This window comes from Lagenorhynchus albirostris, chromosome 21 (genome assembly GCF_949774975.1).
Source record: "Lagenorhynchus albirostris chromosome 21, mLagAlb1.1, whole genome shotgun sequence".
Lineage (NCBI taxonomy): Eukaryota > Metazoa > Chordata > Mammalia > Artiodactyla > Delphinidae > Lagenorhynchus > Lagenorhynchus albirostris.
In genome coordinates, this window is record NC_083115.1 from 16,311,839 (window position 1) to 16,335,533 (window position 23,695).

General features: G+C 34.9%; 1 protein-coding gene across 4 annotated transcripts in view; it reads left to right on the plus strand.

Moving 5' to 3' along the window:
* Nucleotides 1-23,695, plus strand: part of TUSC3 (tumor suppressor candidate 3) — a 183,553-nt gene that overhangs the window by 52,707 nt on the left and 107,151 nt on the right. For all 4 annotated transcript variants that reach the window (XR_009538279.1, XM_060136534.1, XM_060136536.1 and 1 more), the window contains exon 2: nt 8,227-8,396. Coding sequence is in view for 3 of the 4 variants with exons in the window: in XM_060136534.1 (XP_059992517.1) it covers nt 8,227-8,396 (170 nt within the window). In the remaining variant the exon portion in view is untranslated. The remainder of the gene's footprint in view (nt 1-8,226; nt 8,397-23,695) is intronic.

Consider the following 23,695-nt stretch of genomic DNA (forward strand, 5'->3'; position numbering starts at 1 on the left):
TCTATCCAAAAACTTGGCTTGCTCCTGCCATTTGTAAGTAATTTGGTAGACGAAATTCTACTTAGGAAAGCTTTAAAGTACATTAGAAGCTTTGATTTCCTCTTGGCTTGCTTTCTGTTGGATTCTATTTAATTTTTTTTGGTTTTAGTAATTTTACCATCACAAATTTTACTATCAAAAATTTATATGACTCAAGAATAAACCTGCTGAAAAAAATCGTCTCTTCATTTTGCAATTTATGGAATAATGTTTTTATTTTTCCATATTCTTGTAATAAAACTTTTCTTCAGCTGTAACACATAGTATGTTGCTCTCAATAGTGAAGAGTTGTATACAACCACTTCTAGAACAGAGCAGATTATTTTATGATATAATGCATTATTATAATAGGGTATCTGCTATACTTGTTGATGCTGGTAGTGACCATCCTGCCTGGATCTTTGCTCTCAAGGCAGTAAGGCCCGATGGGTATATACAGTCTCAAGTTGATTTTCTTCTCTGCTCATACAGCTACTCTTATTCTTTGTATCTGGTACCTGTTTTACAGTGGGATATTGATACAAGAATAAATGTCTAACAGAAGGATATGAAGGAGTTCAGGAAAGAAGGTCTCAGAAACTAATGCAATAGTGGAATAAAAATGGGATGCTCATTTAGCCCTTGTCATGATTGTTCCATATTAAAATGACTTCATATTTTGATCCTTCAAGTGAAAACATCATGGTCCCCATTTCTAATGATGTTGTCTCTTGACAGGAGAGTATTGTACTTCAGCAGTTTTACAGTGAAAAAGTCACAAAGACAACCCACGTGAATTTAAGAAAACCTCCTCCCAAACCAAAAAAAACCAAAAAACAAACTGTGTTCACTTTATAGTAAAAAATAAAACAGAATAACTCCCGATTCTAAAAAAGACAGTTTTTGACTATTTACATGACTTTGATTTATTTATCTGTAGATAGTTAGTAGTTATTTAGTTGTAGTTAGTATAAACTTTGCCTTCTACCTTTCCACTTAATGTTATAATAGAATTTTTTCACTAGTTACAGACCACATATATATTATTCTAGTCCCTATTATTTCATTGTTTTAATATGCTCTTTATTTCCTGGCTTTTTTATTTTTATTGCTGTTAATCACATAACTATGTTCAGATTTTTTCCTTTGGAATTATTTTTTAGGGTATGTTAAAGTAGATGTGATTACATCACACTGATAATAATTTATTATTTTGTATCAATGTTTTTGTGTAGGGCCTTACTTTTTGGGGATGAGATGTATTTCCTAGTATACCTGAATTTATATAATTCCATACATTCATTAATCTAGTGTTGTTACTACTACTAGTATCAAATACAAAATATTTCAAAACACCGTGTGATAGTCTCTGTGTTTTCTCTAATAAAATTAAGGTATAATGGCATTTAACGTTAGGAATCTTAAAATTTATTACTGCCATGGGATAAGTTTTTCATGGAACAAAACATTTTGATATTTTTCATTGTAGAATTCATATTCATGTGTTTATGTAAATGCACTACTATTTTTGTGAATTAGGAAATCCTAGAATAATTAAAATTGATATTAAATTCTTGAATTATTAATTTTAAATTTGACCACAGTACTTTTTAAGTTCTTATGGTTATGTCGATTATATATACTATAAATATGCAAGTTCGGGAAACAGTTGCTTTTATAATACTCTTTGCACTTTCAAAGCAGTGAAAAAATAGAGCAAAGAATCTATGATAAACTGAAGTTAGAAATCCTTTTTTTTAAAGTTACATTTGAATAGGAATAATAAATTATAGATTCTTAGTTTATAGCTTAAAAATTTTACAGATTCCATTCAGTAGATACACAGTGTATGTAGAGGGAGCTTCAGGGCCAATCAGGAGCTAGCCATTCTCAGGATGCTTTGAAGGATACAAAATCATGGAAATGTGGATCTTTTCCTAGGGAAATTTTCTGGGGAGAGTTCAGGTTAATAAAGTCACTACTTAAAAGAGTGTCACTGGAAATATTTTTACTGAGTCTCTAGAAAAAGTTCACTTAATTGAATATTGTAGCACCATCAATTGAAGTTCTATCCTTTCTACAAAAGCATGAACGTTTGAAAAAATATTTTCACCAATAACTTTATTTCTACATTTCTCATTCAGCTCTGAATTGAATTAGATACTGTCTTTAACATGTTGGACTTAAAAACTTATGTAACACTCTCCCCCATATAAACTTGTAGCTGCGCTGGTATTGGCCTTAGGTAGCCGGCTGGGTTCCCTTTTCTGTAGTTACACAGCCAGGTTCTCTTTAGGATCTACACTGAGGAAGAATTGGTCTGGGGTTTTCCAGTATTTCTTTCTTTACTTTTAAAGAGCTTGATATTAAATACATCAAAGAACTCTCAGTATGATTAATGTATTTTTGAATCTCTCACTTTTTCACCTTTGAAGTAATGATAGTTGAGGTTTTCCTGTAAAGTGTAGATTACATTTCCTGCAGAGGTACGATGATTTTCCGAGTTCTTACCTAACCCTTTGTTTGAATCTTTGCTCTCTTTATGGCATGTGTACTGTATGCATTTTTTATTTTTGATAAAAATGGTGTATTTGTCCTATTTATTGTGTAGCTCATTGAGGTCTTAAGGCTGAGTGCCCTTAAGGCTGTTGGTGATCTTTAGTGAACACTTTGTAATTATCAATACATGGGGTGGTATAATCTCTGATATTTTGATTTCTGGAAGCATTCATTGCCCCTTATATTTTATTCAAATCTGAGAAGAATGGCATGATATTAAGAAAATGAGTAAGGATTTTGGGGATCAAATAATTGTAGAAATTGAAGCTAACTTTTCTCCCAAATGCAAAAATATGCATCTGGCTGCTTCTCTTTGCCTTGTCAGTGGGCTTTGATTGAACCTCTTGGATATTCAAGTTGTGAAAAGTACAGCTCTCTTTTCCTCTCAGAGACTTTCTATAAAATACAAGGAAGGACAGAAGGGTCATGAAGTTTCTGTGGGTCACTAAGAGATACCTTCAACATGTACTTCTTATTCTCATTCCAAATTTATGTCCTGTGAATTATTGTAAGCAAGTTAGTGTGGCTATTTTTTCCTTCCATTTTTATTGAGATATAATTTACACATGGCACTGTATAAGTTTAAGGTGCACAGCATGATTTGACTTATGTGCATCATGAAATGATTACCACAGTAAATCTAGTGAACATCCATCATCACGTATAGATACAAGATAAAAGAAAAAAAAGTTTTTTTCCTTGTGATGAGAACTCTTAGGATTTACTCTCTTAATAATTTACATATAGAACATACAGCAGTGTTAATTCTATTATGTTGTACATTATATGCTAATACTTGTCTTTTTCTTTTTTTACAGTTCCCTGTGCTATACAGCAGGTTTTCATTAGTTATCTATATTATACATAGTAGTGTATATGTAGGTGTAAATACTACGTAGGTGACTAGAACAGACACATGAATAGCTATCCCTCTGGCAGATGTTTTTTTAAGACAAGAGACCACATACATATCTTTGTTTTGGTGCATCTGGTCATCATTAAAATTTACCTAGGGATAAAATGCTGGAAAAAAATATGAGTATAAAAGTATTAGATTTTTTTTTTCCTGTTTAAGCTTCACTTTGGAATGAACAATTTCATTACATATTGTTTAGTGAAATGTACCATTTCTTTGTATTTTTGTTATGAATTGGTTAAAAAAACATGAATTGAGAAAAAAATTGAGTAATGTCATATGTTGGGGACTGGCATATGTCGATTATGCCAGTTTATTAATAGTGAATTGCCTTACAATTCAGTTTTTATAAAAACATTAAGATAAAAATAGAGGGCTGGGCACCTATAGTTAGTGTGACTGAGTATCTTACCTTCATTAATATGTGGGACCTGCTGGCCCATGATTTTTACAAGGTAACAGGTAAAGACAGGGTTTCTTCCTTGAAGATTCTAAATTTTAGATTTCTTTTTCCTTTTAGAAATGGTAGATATGTGGCATCTGTGTCTCTATTTCCCAGCCTTGTGGCATCTGTGTCTCTATATATGGCATCTGTGTCTCTATTTCCCAGCCTTGTGCCAGCAGCAGACAAAACTCAACGGCTCACTCCCTCTTTACTGATAGTATCAGTGTGGATTTCAAAACTGTGCTTTGTACTGAATTTAAATTAGCTGCTACCAGTCAGTTAGTGTTCACAGAAATAAGATCTTGTGTGTCATCCTTTCCTGAGCTGGCACTAAGCCATTTAACAGCAGAGCCACAGCCGTAACACATCAGTATAAGCAACGTATATTTTTTAAAGCTAGAGCTTATTTGCTGTAAAGCCTTGAGAGTAGGATCTGTTGTACTTTCATTTGCCATAAACTTAGCATAGTGCTGGTCATGTATTTAGTAATCCACAATGCATGTTTAGAAATTTAGCACAATGTTTGCTATATACTAAGTACTCAGAGAACATTTGGTAACTCTTGAGATTAAAGTACTAATAAGATTAAAAAAAACACTCCCTCTGTAGTCATTCTTTTAGCAGCCTGATTGAGGTTGCTGATAGAAATTAACCCGAGGAGAAGGGAACAGAATTTGAGTGCCTGTACTTTTCCGGATGCTGTGCTAGGAGTTTTCCATACATTAACTCATTTAATTTTACCAATTTGTGAGATATTATTTCAATTTTATAGATGAAGATGAGATTCAGAGAAATAATTTGGTCAAGTCACACTGCATGCAAATACAGAATCACCATTTAAACTTGAGCCATTAAATTCTATTTTTAAAATGAACATACGGTGCCTTTTCAATTTTTAAAGGTTGCACTGTGTTCCATATTATGGATGTTTCCATGCTCCCTTCACTACACAGAATTCCCTGGGCATGATTTTGTTTCAGGTTTTATTCTCCAGTGGGAAGAGAGATTCATGAGCATCACTCTCTTCAAGAGACCAAAAGGGACACACAGAGAAGGTGGGGAAGTCTTAAAGGTAGTCCTGGGCAAGGGAAACTGTAGCATGAAGAAAAATTCCCAACAAAGAGGGGTACAAATGGCCCTGAAAAGGGAAATACTTTGAAGGAACAGATGCACCCAACCTTCTCCTTAAAGAAAATCACATGCCTGTCACAGAGAAATGCAACATAGAATAAACCCTATTTGTGGACTGTAGCTCAACCTGTGATTCTTTCTTAGTAGATTTTAAAAGCATGAATTCACATTAATCAGATTTCTGTTCCTTACTGAATATTTCTACTCCATCACCTTGTAACATTTTCCTTTGAGAATTAACTTAACCTTCTTTACAAAAAATGCTCTTGAAAGTTTGAATCAACCATGATGCCCTAAAAACCTACCTTCCTAGACCATTTATTTCTTTTTCTGTGCAAAGGTGACTAGTTCAAGATGCGATGAGGTTTCTCTTTCCTTATGTAGTAGTGTTGTCCCTTCTTCATTATGTAGACTCTTACTTTTTTTTTTTTTTTTTTTTTTTTTTTTTTTTTTTTTTGGCTGTGCTGCTGGCTTATGGGATCTTAATTTCCTAACCAGGGATTGAACCCTGGCCCTTGGCAGTGAGAGTGGAGTCCTAACCACTGGACCACCGGGGAATTGCCTTAACATTTTTATTTTGAATGCAATGTGTTCATTTGAATATTAGGCTATTGGTTGCAAGAATTTTTCTGTAACCTCTAAAACCTGTAAGATTCTGCAGTGTGTATAGATGTTTAGAGTATGTACTTTGGAATAAGACTGGGAATCCCCAGTTCTACCATTTACTAGCTTTATAATCTCGGACAGGTTACTTAATGTCTTGGTGCCTCTGTTTCCTTGTCTCTAAACTTGAAATGTCAATGATTCCCCCATCATAGGATTGTTATGAGGATTGATGAATTCATTATACAAGAAAAGCATTTCGTACAGTGCCTAGCACATAGTAAGCACACAATAAGTGCTAGCTATTGTTGTTATTACTACAGATCTTTAAGGTGCATGACTGCTATGTTTTACAATACCTTTCCCTTTTTATTTTTTTGTTTCTAGACCTGATTTGTTAATATAGTTGAGTATCTTCAGAAATTATTGCTGTTTATATGTTTTTTTCACATGGAAAGACATGTATTTGGTTTATTAAGACTATTTTCTCCACATATAGAAATTATTCATTTACCTCCTATTTAAAATTAGAATGTTTAAGAAAAAAAAAACAACAAAAACCCAAACTAATAAACCTCTGTACCACTTACCATGGTAAGATGTTTTATCTCAAACAATAGGTCAGCAGTACCTTTTCCTCTAATAATGGGGGATTTGAGGCTTGTCAGATGAGTAAAAGTGAGAGCTCACTAGAGATGTCAGTTGCTGGTTTAAGGTAACTGGTGTACTTTTTAAAGTCTGTTGCAAGTAAAACCACTTCAGGGTAGGGCAGTGGCGAGAGCTACCGTTCCTTAGACTTCAGCTTCATCCTCTGTGGATTAAGCTTATTATCGCTGTGCTGCTATGGTTGCTATGTGAGTTTAATAAGATAGCATATGTGATGTCCATAGCATGGCGCTTAGCATGTCTAAAGCGCTTAATATTCTGAGACTGTAACTAGAGAAAGATAGACTTTTATTTGAAAATATCTGATTATTTTTTGTCATCTAATATTTAATCTGAATATAATGTTCTTCACAAGTTCTCCAGTAATAGCCAGAATTAAAACTGTGGTTCTCATGTGTTTTGATCTATATTCAGAATATGTAGGAAATTTGACAGGAAAAGAATTGTAGACTACATATAGGATTATAGTGGTAAAATCACCCTTTGTTATCTAACAATAGTGAAAACAATACTTCTACCAATACTGCCTTGTATTTTATAGTACTTTATAATTTACAGAGGTTTTTACCTATCATCTCTCAGTATATCACCTAGGTATTTCATGGAAGGTCAGATGTTAATAGACGAGTCCCTAGGTTCTGAGAGGTGAAGTGTCTTGGCCAAGCTTTCGTGTGTAGTGACCAGAGCGCAGCCCTTTTTCTTTTCATACAGGACTCTTAGACTGTGCTTGGTGTGCTCAGGTGTCATACGTCTCATCAATTAAGATTTCGTCTGTGCCTAGGTCCTTAGTCCTTCTTGAATGGCACAGTTGAAGCCCTTCTCTTCTGACCACTCATTCTTTCTTGATTTTCCAAGGCTAACAAATTTCTTATAGGAATACAACCCTGTAGAGTTTTTTACTTCTCAGACTTTTTCAGGTAAGATGGACAACCTAAAGATTAAGAGCATTTTGTGCAGAGGCTAGAGTGTTACTTTCACTGTCACCCCACCCTGGAAGAGAATCTTCCTAGCCCCCACCTCCATGGTACCGTTTCGCCTCACTACACCTCCCACCATCCCAGTGCCTGCTGCAGTAAGCCACTATTCCTGACTTGTAGCACAGTAGATTTTTTCCTGGTTTTGATCTTACTATAAGTAGAATCACGCAGTGCTCTTTTGTGCATATGTGTCTTTCGCTCAGTTTCCTCTTCGTGAGATCCCTCCAAGCTGTTTGCATGTTGATGCTTGGAGGGGAATTGAGAGTTGGGTTGAGGCTCCCCATTCTGCCCTTGCTAGCGAGGGCGGTGGTGGAAGGGCAGTGTTTCGTCTGTGGAGTTTGGCTAGACCAGAGCAGTTCGTTTTTGTCTTACTAGGTCACCCTTTTTTGTCCTTTGGGTAAAGAAAGCAGGCTTTTCTTGGTGTTTTTGTTTGTTTGTGTCCATTGGTGTTCTTGGATTGCCAATGTTTCTGGCTACCAGTCTGGGATGGGTGAGGCTGAAACACAACTCAGGGCACTCACCACCACGGTCTCTTCATTTTGGGGTCGCCAGCCAGCCTTCCTTCTTCTTCCCACTTTTCAGAGCCTTCTTATGCTTGTCTTTCATATGACCAGAGTTTTTAGCTGTCTTTAGTGGGGGATTAGGGAAAAGCATATCTATTCCATCTTTCTGGAAGTGAAAGTCTATTTTACTTTTGATATCTATTTTTATAAACTTTTACAATTGTTAGGAAAAATAGATGAAATATTTTATGCATATATGGTCAGTTAACAATGACTGTTCACCAAAACAAGAACTTTTAGCAGAAATGAATTTTAGGTAAAATATAATCCCATGTAATTCTTTGTACTTGAAGTACAAACTGAAGAATTTTAACCCTGTGTAAATTTAAATTCCTGTGTTTATTGCAGAATCTTTTAGCTGAGAAAGTAGAACAGCTGATGGAATGGAGCTCCAGGCGCTCAATCTTCCGAATGAATGGTGACAAATTCCGAAAATTTATAAAGACACCACCTCGAAACTATTCTATGATTGTTATGTTCACTGCTCTTCAACCGCAGCGGCAGTGTTCTGTGTGCAGGTAATGTATGTATTTAAAAAATTAAAAACTATTATTGTATGATTATATGTTTGTTAGAGTTAAGATAAAAGTATATAATAGAATTAAACATTTGTTCAATGTTGTAGTGAACTATAAGTGCATTTAAATGTAAGCTCAAAGTCATTGTTTTCTAGGAAATGACTTTGATAGGCTAATATTTTTATATTGTATAAAATATTTAACCAATCCACATGTAATCATAAAACAGATTTTTTTAATCTTTATGTCCTGTATAAAGGTACATATGTTATAGAATTTGGTTCAAATATTGCCTTGTAGGTCACCTACATATATCTTAGGGGCAATGAAGTAGCCCCCTTAAACATACTCTGATTAAATAGTTTAATCAAGAGGCCATACTCAAGGAAGTCTGTTTACTTTTCAGTACCTCTAATGATGAGAAATTTCTTCCTATGATATAGAAATTTCTTCCTATGATATGATTTGAAGTGAATGAAATATTTTTCAGTGGGAACATACCAAAGAAAGTTTTGGACAAGTATAAATATAATATATATACAACAGTGCTTATTTTAAATTAAACTTTTTAAGTTTGAGATAATTGTAGTTTCACATGCAATTCTAGGAAATAATACAGAGAAATCCTATATACCTTTTACTCAGTGACCGCCCCCCCAATGCTAACATCTTGTAAAACTGTAGCACAGTTTCACAAACAGGATATTGGTATTGATACAGAACAGTTCCATCACAGTAAGAATCCCTCCTGTTGCCCTTTCTAGCCACACCCACCCCATCTCCCCACCTCCTGAATTTATTCTCTATTTCTGTAATTTCATCATTTAAAGACTGTTATGTAAGTGGAATCATATAGTATATGACCTTTTGGCTTTGGCTTTTTTTACTTATCATAACTCCTTCAAAATCCATCCAAGTTGTTGTATTTGTCAGTACTTCATTCTTTTTATTACTGAGTAATATCCTATGGTATGGATGTACTGCATGCAGTTTGTTTAACCATCCATCTGTTAAAAGACACCTGGATTGTTTCCAGTTTTTGACTATTACAAATACAACTGTTACGAACATTCTTGTACAGGCTTTGTGTGAACTTAAGTTTTCACTTCTCTGACATATATGGCCAGAGAGTCCGATGGCTGAATTGCAATGGTAGTTGCATGTTTAGCTTTATCAGAAACTGCTAAAATGTTTTCTGGAGTGGATGTATCATTTTACAGTCCCACCAGTGGTGTGTGAAGGACCTAGTTTTTCCATATCCTCACCAGCATCAGTGTTGTCATTGTTTTATTTTAGCCATTCCATGGGTATATAGTTTTAATTTGAGGTTTTATTTTGCATTTCCCTAGTGTAATGGTGTTGAACATCTTTTCGTTTGCTTTTTTGTCATCTGTGTATCACCTCTTTAGTGAAATATCTTTCATTCTTTTGCCTATTTCTATTTGAATTTTTTTTTACTGAATTTTGAGAGTTCTTTATATAATGTAGATACTAGTCCTTTGTCAGCTATGTGGTTTTTAAATATTTTCTCCTAGTCTATGGTTTGTGTTTTCACTCTCATAACAAGGTCTTTTGCAGATTTTAATTTAGTGAGTCCAATTTATCAGTTTCCCCTTTTACAGATCTTACTTTTGTTGTCAAATTGAACTCTTTGCCTAGCCCTAGATCACAAAGTTCTATTTTTTTCTCTTCTGTGTTTTTTTTGTTCTGTTTTGTTTTGCGGTATGTGGGCCTCTCACTGTTGTGGCCTCTCCCGTTGCGGAGCACAGGCTCCGGACGCGCATGGCTCACAGGCCCAGCCGCTCTGCGGCATGTGGGATCTTCCCGGACCGGGGCACGAACCCGTGTCCCCTGCGTCGGCAGGTGGACTCTCAACCACTGCACCACTAGGGAAGCCCTTCTCTTCTGTGTTTTTCTGAAAGTTTTATAGTTTTATGTTTTACTGTTGATCTGATCTTTGGGAGAAAGGATTCAGTCTTTCATCACTAAGTATGATACTAGGTGTAAGAGTTTTGTAGATGTTCTCTATCAGGTTGAGGAACTAGTTTACTGAGAGCTTTTGTCATGAATGGGTGTTGGATTTTGTCAGATTTGGGGGAGTCAATTGATAGGTTCTTTCTTCTTTAGGATGTTGATATGGTAGATTACATCAATGGATTTTCAATCGCTGAATCAGCTTTGCATTTTGGAATAAATCCCACTTGATTGTATTATATTATTTTTATGTATTGCTGAATTCTATTTGCTAATATTTTGTTGAAGTATTTTATATCTAAGTTCATGTCAGATATCGGTCTATATTTTTCATTATTTATACTGTCTTTGTCCAATTTTGGTATCACGCTGATACCTCATAAAATGTATTGGGAAATGTTCCCATCTCATTTATTTTCTGGAAGTGATTTTTAAAATTACACAGTTTTAGAAATTATGTTAATTCTTCTTTAAATGTTTGATAGAATTCTCCAGTGAAGTCTTCTTGACCTGGAGATTTTAAATTATGTATTCCATTTCCTCAGTTGTTAAGGACAGTTCAGGTTTTCTGTTTCTTCTTGGCTGAACACTTTATCTTTTCAAGAACAAACCCTTGTAGCTCCACATTCATACTCTTCACATTGTATAATCATCTGTAGACTTCAGATTTCTAAACCATTTTGAACTTTAGTGGAAACCAAAATTATTAGTAATATGGGCCAATGAAAACAATAAACCAATTTCTCTCAGACTAGCTTGCAGAAAGGTAATTTCAGTATTCTGAAATTTTCATGAAAGATTTTATCACAATCTAATAATGAGTATATGTTGGGACATAGCTCAAAGTGGGTAGAAAAGATGAAAAGCAAAATATTTTGAAAAACACCATTTCAGATGATTCTGAGTTCCCCTCCTATCAATTTGAGGACCAGTACTTAAGTGGACATTAACATTTATCAGAATTAGGTTAGCATTAAGGACAGGGTATGTTTATGTTTATCTAAGGGGTGCTGAAAAGCCCTCCTGAGGCAAAAATACCATCTTAGTTGGCATTTGGTGTAACAGTTCAGATTCCACAAAAATATAAACCGACCTCTGGCATCCTACAATACCTTATATATTTTAGGGAGATCATTTCTTTGCTTCTAAAAGTTGAATATATTGATTTCCTGTATTCACCACTGTTATGAAGAAATCTATTTAATTGATTATTATATTTTTTGCAACTGTAACCTAGAAAGACTTTATTATCCAAGTATTTATTTTACAGTTACATATAATTGTATATATTTTGATAACATAAACCACAGCATACTGTTAAATGGTATATCCTTTAAGTAATAATTTACTTAATGCATTATGTTGTTAAATGGTTAAATATGGACCCTCAATTTTTTAATGACGTTTAGCTCAAAATAACCTTTATTTGTTTATTACAGCCTTTTTTGTAATAAACTTCTAAATTTTAGAGTACTTTTAGATTTACAAGAGAAAAAGATTGAAGTTATTAGGAAAAGTTAATTCATGGATCAAGATGATGGTGAAGTTGTTAGAGGAGAAAGGAAGAGCCCATGAAGGTTTAGAGGCAAATAAAAAGTGTAGAGCAGATAATGTGCTTCCCATACCTAGACATTCTAGTTTAATTGGTTTTCTTTGCGGGGGTGGTCAACACATTGACATTTTAAAAAACATGCTCTAGGTAATTCTACTGTGCATCCAGTATAGAGACAGGGAAGCAAAGAAGCAGGTTCATGATTCACAGCTTTTTAAAATTTAATTTCGTTGAGGAACAATGGGAATGGATGAAGCCTTATTAGTTATTTGGATGACCATATAGCATTGACAAGGATCCTTTATGAAACTAGAATACTCAGATTTTTAGTGAAGAATCTATAGAATTAAATGATTTCTTCCCCAATACTCAGCAATTTAGGAGCAAGAACATCCTCCATAGGGATTAACCTGTTTGCTTTATTCTACGAAGTGGATTAATCGGCACATATTCTGAGAATGCTAGTGAGAGTATATCTGAAATGTATAACTGTGGGTTAAAAGTTGGTTAGGGGGTCAAAGAAGCCAGGGGACAGCTGATAAACTAGGTGTGATACAATTAAGCTAGATTTTCACAAGAGTGAAGGAGAGGTTTTGTGTGAAAGGAGGACGGGGTTGAAAATTAGGAAATTGTAAAGAGTTGATTAAATAAATGAGTAAATTGCTAAAGTATAATGTAGATGATTGTGGATATAATAGAGAAGCTTTAGGAATGATAAGGCTGGGGTCTCATCTAGATTATAAACATGTATGTCGAAATAACTCAGGATTTTAATGGAACTGGAGAGGAAAAATATTAAGTGAGCTGAAAGAGGGATGTCTTGGAGTTTATTGGATGAGGTTGATAGATTTACATTATAGAGTAATATAAATTTAAAAGGAGGATCTGTTAAATAATTGTGATTGAAAAGTGGTCTGAGATCTACTGTCATTGAGCCAAGAGAGTACTGAATGTGACCCATATGAGCAGAGTGAATGAAAGAGATCTCAAGGGGACAGCCAAGATGGAAAGGTAAAGAGGAGTTTCAAGAAAAATTTTCAAGAAAAAGTATTCATATTATATTCTGTATTATAAATTAAGTGCCTCAGAGGGAGTTGTAGATTCATTGAGAAAGGCACTCTATCATCAGCAGTCATTTTTGTTTAAAAACTTGAATTCTCCTGGGTCCTTCTGTGTCAGTGTAATTTGGGACCACTTCTATAATACTGCTATAATTTTTTTATAATTCTGTAGAGTCATTGAAATGTTCATAGCTATAAGTTTAAAAGATTAGTGCTTTCCTTTGTGAGACTTTTTCTGCTTTTTTCTTTTCTTTAAGAAAAAGTGAAATTTTCTTCTAGAGCTGACACACTTAAAGATTCTCCAGTTGCTTTTCTTTGCTGAATGGCTGATGAATGAGCTATTGGCTTCCTTGTAAGCCCTCTTAGCAAATCATTCTGCTCTTCTTTCACAAAGTCAGTTTCTTCACAAATCTCAGAATTCAATTCTCACCTTCCTCAGTGCACACATCAAACTCCCTGGCCAAATAAAGTTGTTAAATTAGGACTACTCAATATAATTCTCACCTCCCGTAAGTGTTAACTCCAAACTTCCTTTATCTAATTGTACTGTAAGGAATATTCCCCATAATTGCTAAATCTTTTAGATGTATTCTACCACAAAGTTACTTATCTCTACCAGAATTCGCTAAAAATTCTAAGAACAAAATAACCTCTTCTAAGGTTATTACTGTCATTCAATAGATGTAAGAAAAAACATCCAGATGAAGGAAAATCAAAAAGTACATGTGGAGTCAAGCAGGGTGCACATACAATCAAAGCTTGGTAACGTATTGGAAGTTAATATGTTGTTGGACTTCAAATAAATGAAAAAATGATTAGTAATTACAAAGGTATTTTAAAGAGGAGGGAGAATAAATTTTTACGTTGATATATTAGATATTAACTGGCTAACATCTTTTCTTCTCTAACTAAATAAAATGATTGTTTATTATGTGTAAACTATTTGGGCAGTCCTGTGTTAGGTCATTTATATATATAATATCTCATGTCATTCTCATTACTCTAAAAGGTAGGACTGAGAAAAATCCATGTTTTAGATGACAACATCAAAGCTGAGAGGTTGTATAATTTACCCAAAGTCACAGAGCTGATACCTGTCAGGGTTGGGATTTGTGACTCCAGAGCTAGTAAGTTTAATGCTTTCCTTAAGTGCACATATTCATTATTGTTCCTACCCTGTGAACTGTAATTTGCATTTTGCATTCCCAACTAAGATTATTAATCTTTTAGTGCAGGGATCCATCAGCCAGCATTCCTTAAACTATTAGATCATGAAAAGCTTTCGTTCAGATTAGCATTTCATAGCAAGGGTTGGTGAGTTGGAGATAGCTGGCCAAGACCATGTGGAAGAGCTCATCAGCCTTTTGTTTCATTACACTGAAGTCATATCTCTTAGGAGATTCAATTCTGAAGTTAGCACATAATGTGAGAATCATTTGTAGATAAAATTACCGTGTCCATCTCTTAATGCACTGGTAAGTGCTTTCTAAATGGTTTTGGGATTACAACCCTTATCATTTCCTTTAATCCTTGGATAATATTTCTCTATGGCCTTAATTCTTAAGTTTTTCTAATATGTCTGGCTACCTGGACAAAGTATTCCACTTCTTTGTCAAAGACTGGCAAACTCTCATGCCATTCACACATTCTTTGCCTGGCTTGGCTAATACGTGAGGACTGTTTCAGACTTGACTGAATCCATGACCAGTTTAATATAAATGATGTTTTAGGGTTACTGCTGAACGCTGTCTAGTTTAATTATTTTTTTAGGTCGAAGGGATGTGATTTGAGTTCACTGTATTAAATTTCCTCCTAGGTGTGTCTTCCTCAGATTGGATAATCCCAACTCTTTTACAATGAATAAATGGATGTTTTCAGTGAACTTTAATTATCTGTGTGACACTGTAGCGTTCTCTGAGTTCTATTTTCTATATTATTTGTATATAAAGTCCAGATTTAGTCACCCATCTTATAATTTCAAACCTACAGAAAATTGAAACAGTAGTACAAAGACACCAGTCTACACTTCACCAAGATTTCACTAATTATAACATTTTGCCACATTTGATTTTGCTCATTGCCTTCAAGAAAGACACATAAGAGTTGTGAGTTTACATTTTATTCAGGGTCTTACTGGGGACTATATATAGCCTGGGAGACAGCCACTCAGTTAGACCTGAGGAAACTGCTCTGAAGAGGTAGGGGAGGGGCCAGTTTACAAATTTTTTTGGTTTGGAAATAACATGCAGTCTTGGTAAAAGCAATGACACACATCTTGGTAAAAGATCACTGATAATTCCAAAGAACAGGTGTATGTTAATGATTTAGTGCTTTGCTATGTCTGGAAAGATGCAAGCATCTTGGGTCATTGAAATTCTTCCTGAGATATGTGTCTAACTATCTAAGGGCCTGTTTATCCAAAGCACAGAGCGCCTCACCTGTTTTTCATCCTGAACTCCTCTTGGTACACTGTCTGTGGGTGACTGCAATGGTTGTGACTTAACCCCTGTGGAGGTGGGTGATGAGAGATGCTCTTTGTTATTCTTTGTTCACATTCTTTTAAGTATAAGTAAAAAATGAGTCACATACCAGCAAACGTACTTTTAACTTGTAGACACCATGAAATATCACTGCTAAATATTTCAGTTTGCATATTTTAATAAGACATTCTTACCTAATCAGAATACCATTATTACTTTTAAGTGAAATGGCATTAATTCAATGACATAATCTGCTTTTTTAAAAGTACTATAGCAGTTATTTGTGTACTTCTTATTGCATCCTATCAGGAGGCACATATTGTTCTTTCAAACACCAGTGATGAGATTGATCACTTGATCGAGGTGGTGATCATTACATCTTTCTGTTGTACAAGTATATCTTTCCCTTGTAGTAAGTGTTTGGGGAAGGTGAATGGGTTAAGAGGGGGGACACTTTGAGATAACGTGACTATCCTGTTTCTTGGCTCTCTTTTACCCAGTGATTGTAATATCCATTGATCATCTCTGCCTGAATTTGATATTACATTGATGATTGTGAAGGGGTGATTTTTAAACATTCTGTCATTGCTTTAACATTAATTAGTTGGTATTCTTCTATAAATGAGAGCTTTTCTTTCCTCCATTTGCCCTTCTGAGTATCTCAATGCAAAGATTCTTTTTTTTATTTACTAATCTGTTGCTGTGATTATTCTTCTTCAGTGTTCAAGTTGCCCTAAATTTGATCAGTGGAAACCAACTCCTGTGTCATTTACATGCCTCTGTTAGTCTTTGCTTTCTGGCTCAACAAAATATTCTAAGCCTACTTTATATACTTTCCCTGTCATGGAACTGCAAGAAGCATTTTTTTTTTAACATCTTTATTGGGGTATAATTGCTCTACAATGGGTGTGTTAGTTTCTGCTTTATAACAAAGTGAATCAGTTATACATATACATATGTTCCCATATCTCTTCCCTCTTTCAAGGGGTCCTTCATCTTTTTGGTAGGAAGTGATATTTAGAAAGCAAGAACTGGGCAAGTTATACTGTTTGCTGCTGGGATAGTATCATTGCTTGCAGCCTTTTTTAGTAGATAGAGCTAGGATGTGTGTATGTGTGTACCTACACACACATACATACATACATACATATATAAATTATGACTTTAACTGGATCTCTCCTATTCCAAGCTAACACTGTAGGGTTTTTCCTCTATTTTCCCTATTCCATAGTTTTATCTCCTTTCTCCAAAATGAAAACCTGGATCCCAGCAATACTGGTGTATTTGCTCGTTTGCTCTCCCTTTCAGTGCATATAAAATAGTTTTAGAATTACAACACCAGTATGATCTCTGAAAACAAATCATGAACTAGACTTCCTAATTTCTGCACAGTTCCTTTCTTCTTTTAGCTATGTGTCAGTTTTCTTAGCATACAACCTGTTAAGCTTTTTTGTATGTTAGTATTATCATTTTTCTTAAGAGAACAAAAATTCTGCTGACTCATAAACTGAGTTGCTACTATGCATGTTACATACAGTTTAATATCTCTTACGTTCATATACATTTTTGCTGTAATATATGTGTTGGAATCGCAAGTTCACGTTAGAATTGTTTTCCAAAGAAAAAGATAGATGCTCAGAAAACATAGGTGTGATGGACACAGTATCTTTATCTGGCAAGTAGTGAATTATACAGAGCCAGTTACAAAGTGGTAGTTAACTGTGGATTCTTCAGCTCTTCAGAGGCATTGGGTCTATTTAATATATTTCAGTATATTCAGTAGGGTCCTGAATATTTGTAGCACAACCAGAGAGAAATCACTGTTGAAATCTTTGTGCAGGGTGTTGTTTACCAGTTTTTTTCTCTTCAGGGTATCAGAACTGTAAGTAATGGATGGTTCCACTCATACCAGATCTCTCTCTATATATATCACTATCTATAGAAATTGAATAATTTGAGGTTTTATGAAGATACACTTTGGAATATCCATGCAATATATAGTTATATCTATATATAATTTATCATAAAAATATAAATAAGAGGCATACATAGAGATTTTAATATGAATCTTATTTTATAGGAAGTTTGATTAACATTAAAAAGAGAAACCATATTTCTTTAAAAATCCCTTCAAGGGCATAAAAGATAAAAACTATATTCATCATGGGAGCTATATTAAATATATACAACTATGGATGAGTTAATAATCCTTTTTAGTTTTGCATAACCCTTTAAAAAGGATTATAAACTGCTGTAGCATTTGGATTGATTTTTTTCTTGTTTCCATAACAAAAAATTGAGAAGATTTAATAGAAGAGTTTTCCCAGAACCGTGCCCTGCAGTTACTGCTTAGGCCTTCCTGGATGCTTTGCTGCAACTTGACTGCCCTCTTCAGGCTGCATGTTAATAGATTAGGAAAATCTACAGTGTTCCTTCCATTCATAAAGTTACATCTCTAATGTTCCTATGAACTATTAAAACAGAAAGTACTTTTTTAGCTAACAGTGTTGGAAATGTGCTTATTTAAGTGCTAGGAGCATTTGTGGTTTTCAGCTTTCAATTTCAGATGGCAGTGAAGTTTGAAGGGTTCTAATAAGCGTTAATGACACCTTTGCTCATTAGTCTAAGCTGACACAAACATATGCAAGAAGCCAGTCACTTTCTTTGTCATTAGTTAGGCTTCTTCTATCCCCTGTTAAGCATGAAGAAGTTGGAATATGGAGAGATAAGACATAATGGAGTTAAGTTTAGAGAACAGGGTTTATGTTATTGGGGCATATTCCTTCTAACAATCTTTTTTACCCTAAATAGATATCATCAACATTGAAATATGTTTTTCTCAGGCTTATTGAATTATTTCTAGTGACAAACATATCTGGTCTCTAGTCCTATTGCTACTAAATTACCTTCAACGGAAGCAAGCCCCCATTTACCTTGTCAGTAGTAAGTTTTCTCTGAGTATTGTATTTGTGTTGAAAAAATGTAATTTGCTTAGCTTCCCTGGAATTCTTTATACCAACAGATAGATTCCTAACTAGAAGCAAGATGTGTAGAAAATTTTGCTTGTTGCTTTGGTGCTCTAGATTCTAAAGGAGAATATGTAAGAAATAGGTCATATCTTCATTTATATAGTATTTTAATAGCTGCATATATTTTCCTAACTAGACCAGTATAGTAACGTTCTGAGTGGTTTACAAACATTTATTTTCTCCTCCTCTAATACATTATGCACACTGTTGCCAGATACAGCTTTCTTAATTAGTATTTTGCATAATCTACTTCTTTCAAAACACTTGTAGTAGTTATTCACTATTTACAGAATAAAGTCAAGATCTTATTTATCTTTCTCCTGGAAGAGAGCTTCCAGTCTATTCTTTCCTTATTTTCTAATATGAAACTTAGTTGTTATTTGACTACATAATATACATTTCAGACTGGGTAGTCTTTGTTTATACTGCTTCTGTTGCCTTCATATTCTCTTCCTGTCCTTCCTTGATTATTATAATTTTAGTCCTTCCATTCTTTTCTGAATATTTTCACATTCACACTTTGTCCAGCTGCTCAATCCACTGTGATCCCATTCTCTTCTATATGCTGTATAGCATCTACAATCTGCATTCTTTTTTCAATATATGTATCTTACTTGTGTGTTAGTGTGTGTCTATTCTGTTCTCTGACAAGCTTCTTAAAGGCGGAGACTGTGAGGTATACTTTTTTATTATTATAGCATATATTAAAATGCTGAATAAACATCACTGATGATTACGATCTAGATTTTATATTTCATATGAAATTGATTTAGGAACATGATGTTAGGAGATGATTTAGTCATTATAATCTTTCAAATCAAGACCACTATTCCTTTGACAAATAGCATATATTTGTGATGGTACAAAGATTTAAGGTGTTTCTTTTTTTCTTCCTAAGACCACCTATACCGTGAAGCAAACTGGCCTTAAAAGAGACATTAACCTGTGACATAAATGTGACTAAGTGGGCTTTTAGTCAGACTGTCCAGCATTCAAAATCTCTAATTTAGTATTATTTAGTTTTAGGGTATATGTAATATATTGACTCTTCAGGAAAGTATATTATTCATCATCAAACCTTTATTAAATACCTATTCTGGACTAAGGCCTAGCCACCGAACAATCACTGCATAAACCTAGTATGCATAAGCAGAACAGTATATGCATAAAATAAACAGCGCTGCACGGCAGCTGAGAATTTCCATTTCTGACAGTTGGCCGAAGTATTACAGAGAATTGAAGTGGCTTCTGAGGGAGGGGCTTTTTTGAGCAAGCTTTTGAAAGAAGGGAGGACATTTTAAGCAGAGGATTTAATGATTTAAAGCTTAAAGAATGAACACAGGGTGTCACAAAACGGAGAGACCCTTTGAGCATGTGGTATGTTCCTATGGATACAGACTGTAGATGTAAATTGTGGCCAGGGGATAGGGGCTTTTGTCTTCTCTTCTGCCCATGGTCTTCGTTATATAGGCAGTGGGGAACTCTTTAGGACTTTGGAACAGAGGATAGAACCCACAGCTGATTATTAGGAAATTAAACTGAGGAAGTGGATGGTGTAGAAAACAGAGTTTGAAGGCAAAATGAATTCATCCTCTTTGACCCCTCAATATCACTTATCACATTTTCTCGTTTTATTTTCTTCAGAGTATTTCCAGCTATCTGACATTTTGTGTATACTTGTGTGAGGCATCAGTTTCTCACTAGAGTGTATTCTCCTTGAAGTCAGGGCCCTTGAACTTATTATTCAGTCCTTCATTACCTGACACATTGTTGGCACTAATATATATTTGTGGAGTGAATTAATGAGTGAATGAATGTATACTTAGTAGATTCTAATAGGTCTGGGGTAGGTTATAACATTATAAGGGAAAAAAGTTCAAGATTATCCCAGTCTTATGTCATTCCATAAGATACTATACACAGATGTTGAATACTAAAATTTGATAGTATTTTTCCTGTGTTTTTTTCAAAATGAAGCATTTTCATTTCTCAGAGCATCATTATCATAAGAATGCCAGTTTTTGCAGATGTGCCATTTCCCTAAGTTTCATTTTAAAAGTTAAAATGTGCTTTTGTGTAAGATGTCCTTTTGTGTAAAAATAAACTGCTTTCTTAATTGTTATGCTATCATTTTAACGATTTTTTTTAAGGCTGTACTGGTCTCTTAAGGTTCATTAGTACAGAGATGTTCAGATCTACTTAATCGTCAGTGCCAATTCACCGTGTGACATTACTATACATTTTTTCTTTGAAAATCAATGATGAATAATTACCTGTAACATTATATTCCATATGACAAAAATCAACTCAGATTTTAGGGCTCATATTGGTCCTAACTCTGCTTTTATTTAGGGTTCGAAGAAGAGCCGTGAGGCACTGTTTTAAATAGATGAGGGAGGGTGTGAACCATGTAATCCGCGTGTATCCCTCCAGGAGACAGAGAGCATGTTCCCATTTACATCACAGCTTCATCTCTCCAGTACCTTGAAGTCTTTCCCTTCCCAGCCCTCGTGCTTGCTGTTCCTGCTCTCCGAAATGTCCGTTCTCCAGCTCTTTTCAGCGATGGCTTTTTCTCATCCTTGGGATTTGAGCATTAGTGTCGCTTCATCTGAGAAGCCTTTTATGACCGCGTCATCTGAGTAGATCCTCCATTGTTTTCTGTAATACAATTCCATGGAATTTTTTTTCTCAGTGTATATCTTACCTTTTAATGATTTTCATTTGTTTATTTGGTTGTTTATTATATGTCTCCTCACTAAAACGTCAACTCCATGAAAACAGAGACCTTGGAGATTAGCTCACTTCTTGCTGTTAGGTGCTCAGGTTAAATCTTATTTAACCACCAAACTTTTAAAAGTTTGTAATTATTTCATTTGAACAGATTCAGAATGTATACAGTATAGTTTTCTGCCTAGGGAGCACAGTGCAGTCTCAGGCTGATCTTTACAATGGTCGGTTTTTGTACTGTGCTGTCTTAAAACGTGCCCTTAAGGCCTTTATGCTAAGTGACCTCAGATTATAGCCTTGTTCATATTTAGCCCACTTAAATATATTTTAATCATAGCACTGTTATGTGCTCCTTGTTAATAAAAAAGGGCCTAGAATGTCCCTAGCCCTTGCACTCACTTATTTGCAGACTTAGCCACAGGCAATCACTGTTATTCCTTTGTGTTTTTTTCTTCTGGTGTTTTTTTTCATACCTCTAAGTGTTAGTCTTATATATTTCATGCAGTAGACCTGATCTTTACATTTCTGGCTCTAATAGGTGAGGATTTAACTCATCTCACCCCTTACCCTTTTTATAGTTTTTATTATTGTAAACAGTAAATAGCGCTCTTCTATTTCTTGTTCATAAGTGTAAGTGATATCTCTTGATTTCCTAAGTCGAAGATTAGCAAGTACACCTTCTTCCTCCCTTTTACCTACCAATCCTGTATTGTCATAGTTGATAGCTCTTACATTCTGTACTGTAACCATCATTACATCTGTGCTCTGTCTGTAGGTTGACTTATTGTTTCTACAGAAATAGCATCAATTGCAAAGTAGTAGGTTTTTATTATGGTTCCTTTTCCACAGTGCTGTTGTTTATGACCCCCTCCCTGACGCAAAAGAAAATGTTCAAAATGACTGCCTTTTCCCATCACCTAGCAATCAAGATTATGATACATTTTAATTTTCTTCTTCTTTGGACCTTGCCTTTTAGATTCATTTTGTTGTTGTTTTTCCTGTCGCAGGACCACACGTGCCTTAATGATAGTCTGGGCATCGTGCCACTCTTTCTAATTGTAATGGTTGCTTACAATCGGTTCTCTTCATCTTGAAGTCCAAGTAAATTCCTGTCCTGATTTGTATTTCATAGCTTCGTAGTTGGATCACAGCTTTCTTACACATCTTCCACCTTTCCTACTGCATCATATTTCTAGTTGCCCTTTTATCTTCCTTACAGTTCTTCTATCACACTCTCATTTTTACCATTTCTATAAATTATAGCCTAAGGTAATTTCATATGACTTACATTTTTTCAAACGTGTTTATTTCAAACTTAATCGTTTGGCTTGATATACAATTCTAGATTGAAAATAACATGCCCTCAAAACTCTGAAGGCGTTATTCTGTTATCTGCCAGCCTCTAGTGTTGTAAAATATCACAATATGTTGGTCTTTTCTTATTCCTCTTATTCAGAACCTGGGAAGTAATTTTAATTTGAATACCTAGTCTCCTTTAATTGTATTATGTTTCCAGAAAATTTCCTTTGTCTCTTCTCTTTTTGGGTCTCCTTCTATGTGAAGTTTGGGCTTATTGGATTATATGCCTAGGTACCTCTCTCCTTCCTCCCACCAATATTGTCCACCTGTGTCCATTTTGTTCTTTGAATTTTATTTAACTCTACTAATATTGGTGTTTCATTTGAGAAATCATATTTTCTATTTATAAGTGCTTGCTCTTTTACTTTCCTTGTTTTTTTTTTTTTTATATGGCATTGTTATTTTTTTGTGAATACTGTTGGGAAAAGCAACAGTATGATCATCCTGCCACGGGCTTTGATGATCCTGCATGTTCTTGATGGGCATGCCAAGAATGCCAAGGGTTGTGTGTGCGGTGACAGGCCTTAAGGAGTGACATTATGTGTTTCACTGAACAAAGCATGGGGTTTATCATCATGTGCTATAAAAACAGTAAGTCCTCCAAACTCAGTATGGCTGTCCTGTAACACAGTGAACTGTGTGTGCAGGTATTCAGGAAGGGCCTTTTGTGCTACCCCATGAAGTTGGGGGCATGGGGAACTGATGCAAACAAACATGAAGAATAAAGTCCATAAGGTCTCTAACCCAGGAGTCTCATGGCTTCTGCCAGCATCCATGAAACAGTAATAGGCTAGCTCGTTAGCAAGATGAAATCTCAGAGCCAGCATCTCTGCTGCTTCTAATCCAGTACTTTTCCTAGCTTCTCCTTTTACTGCAGTCTTCTCTGGGATTGTAACTTCCTCCATCAAAACTTTTCCACTAGCCTTATGTTTTCCAGATAGTTCTTGAACTCGTTTATCTGCTGCTGACTCCACTCCAAGTCTTTTTGTGACTGTGGGGTTATACCTTTTTATATCTATACTTCTTTTGGGAGAGACTCCCCAGATCTCCTGTGAGTAGTCAACCGTATGGAAGAAGCCCCCTCCCCTGTTTTTAAAATTAAAGTTTTAGCAATCAC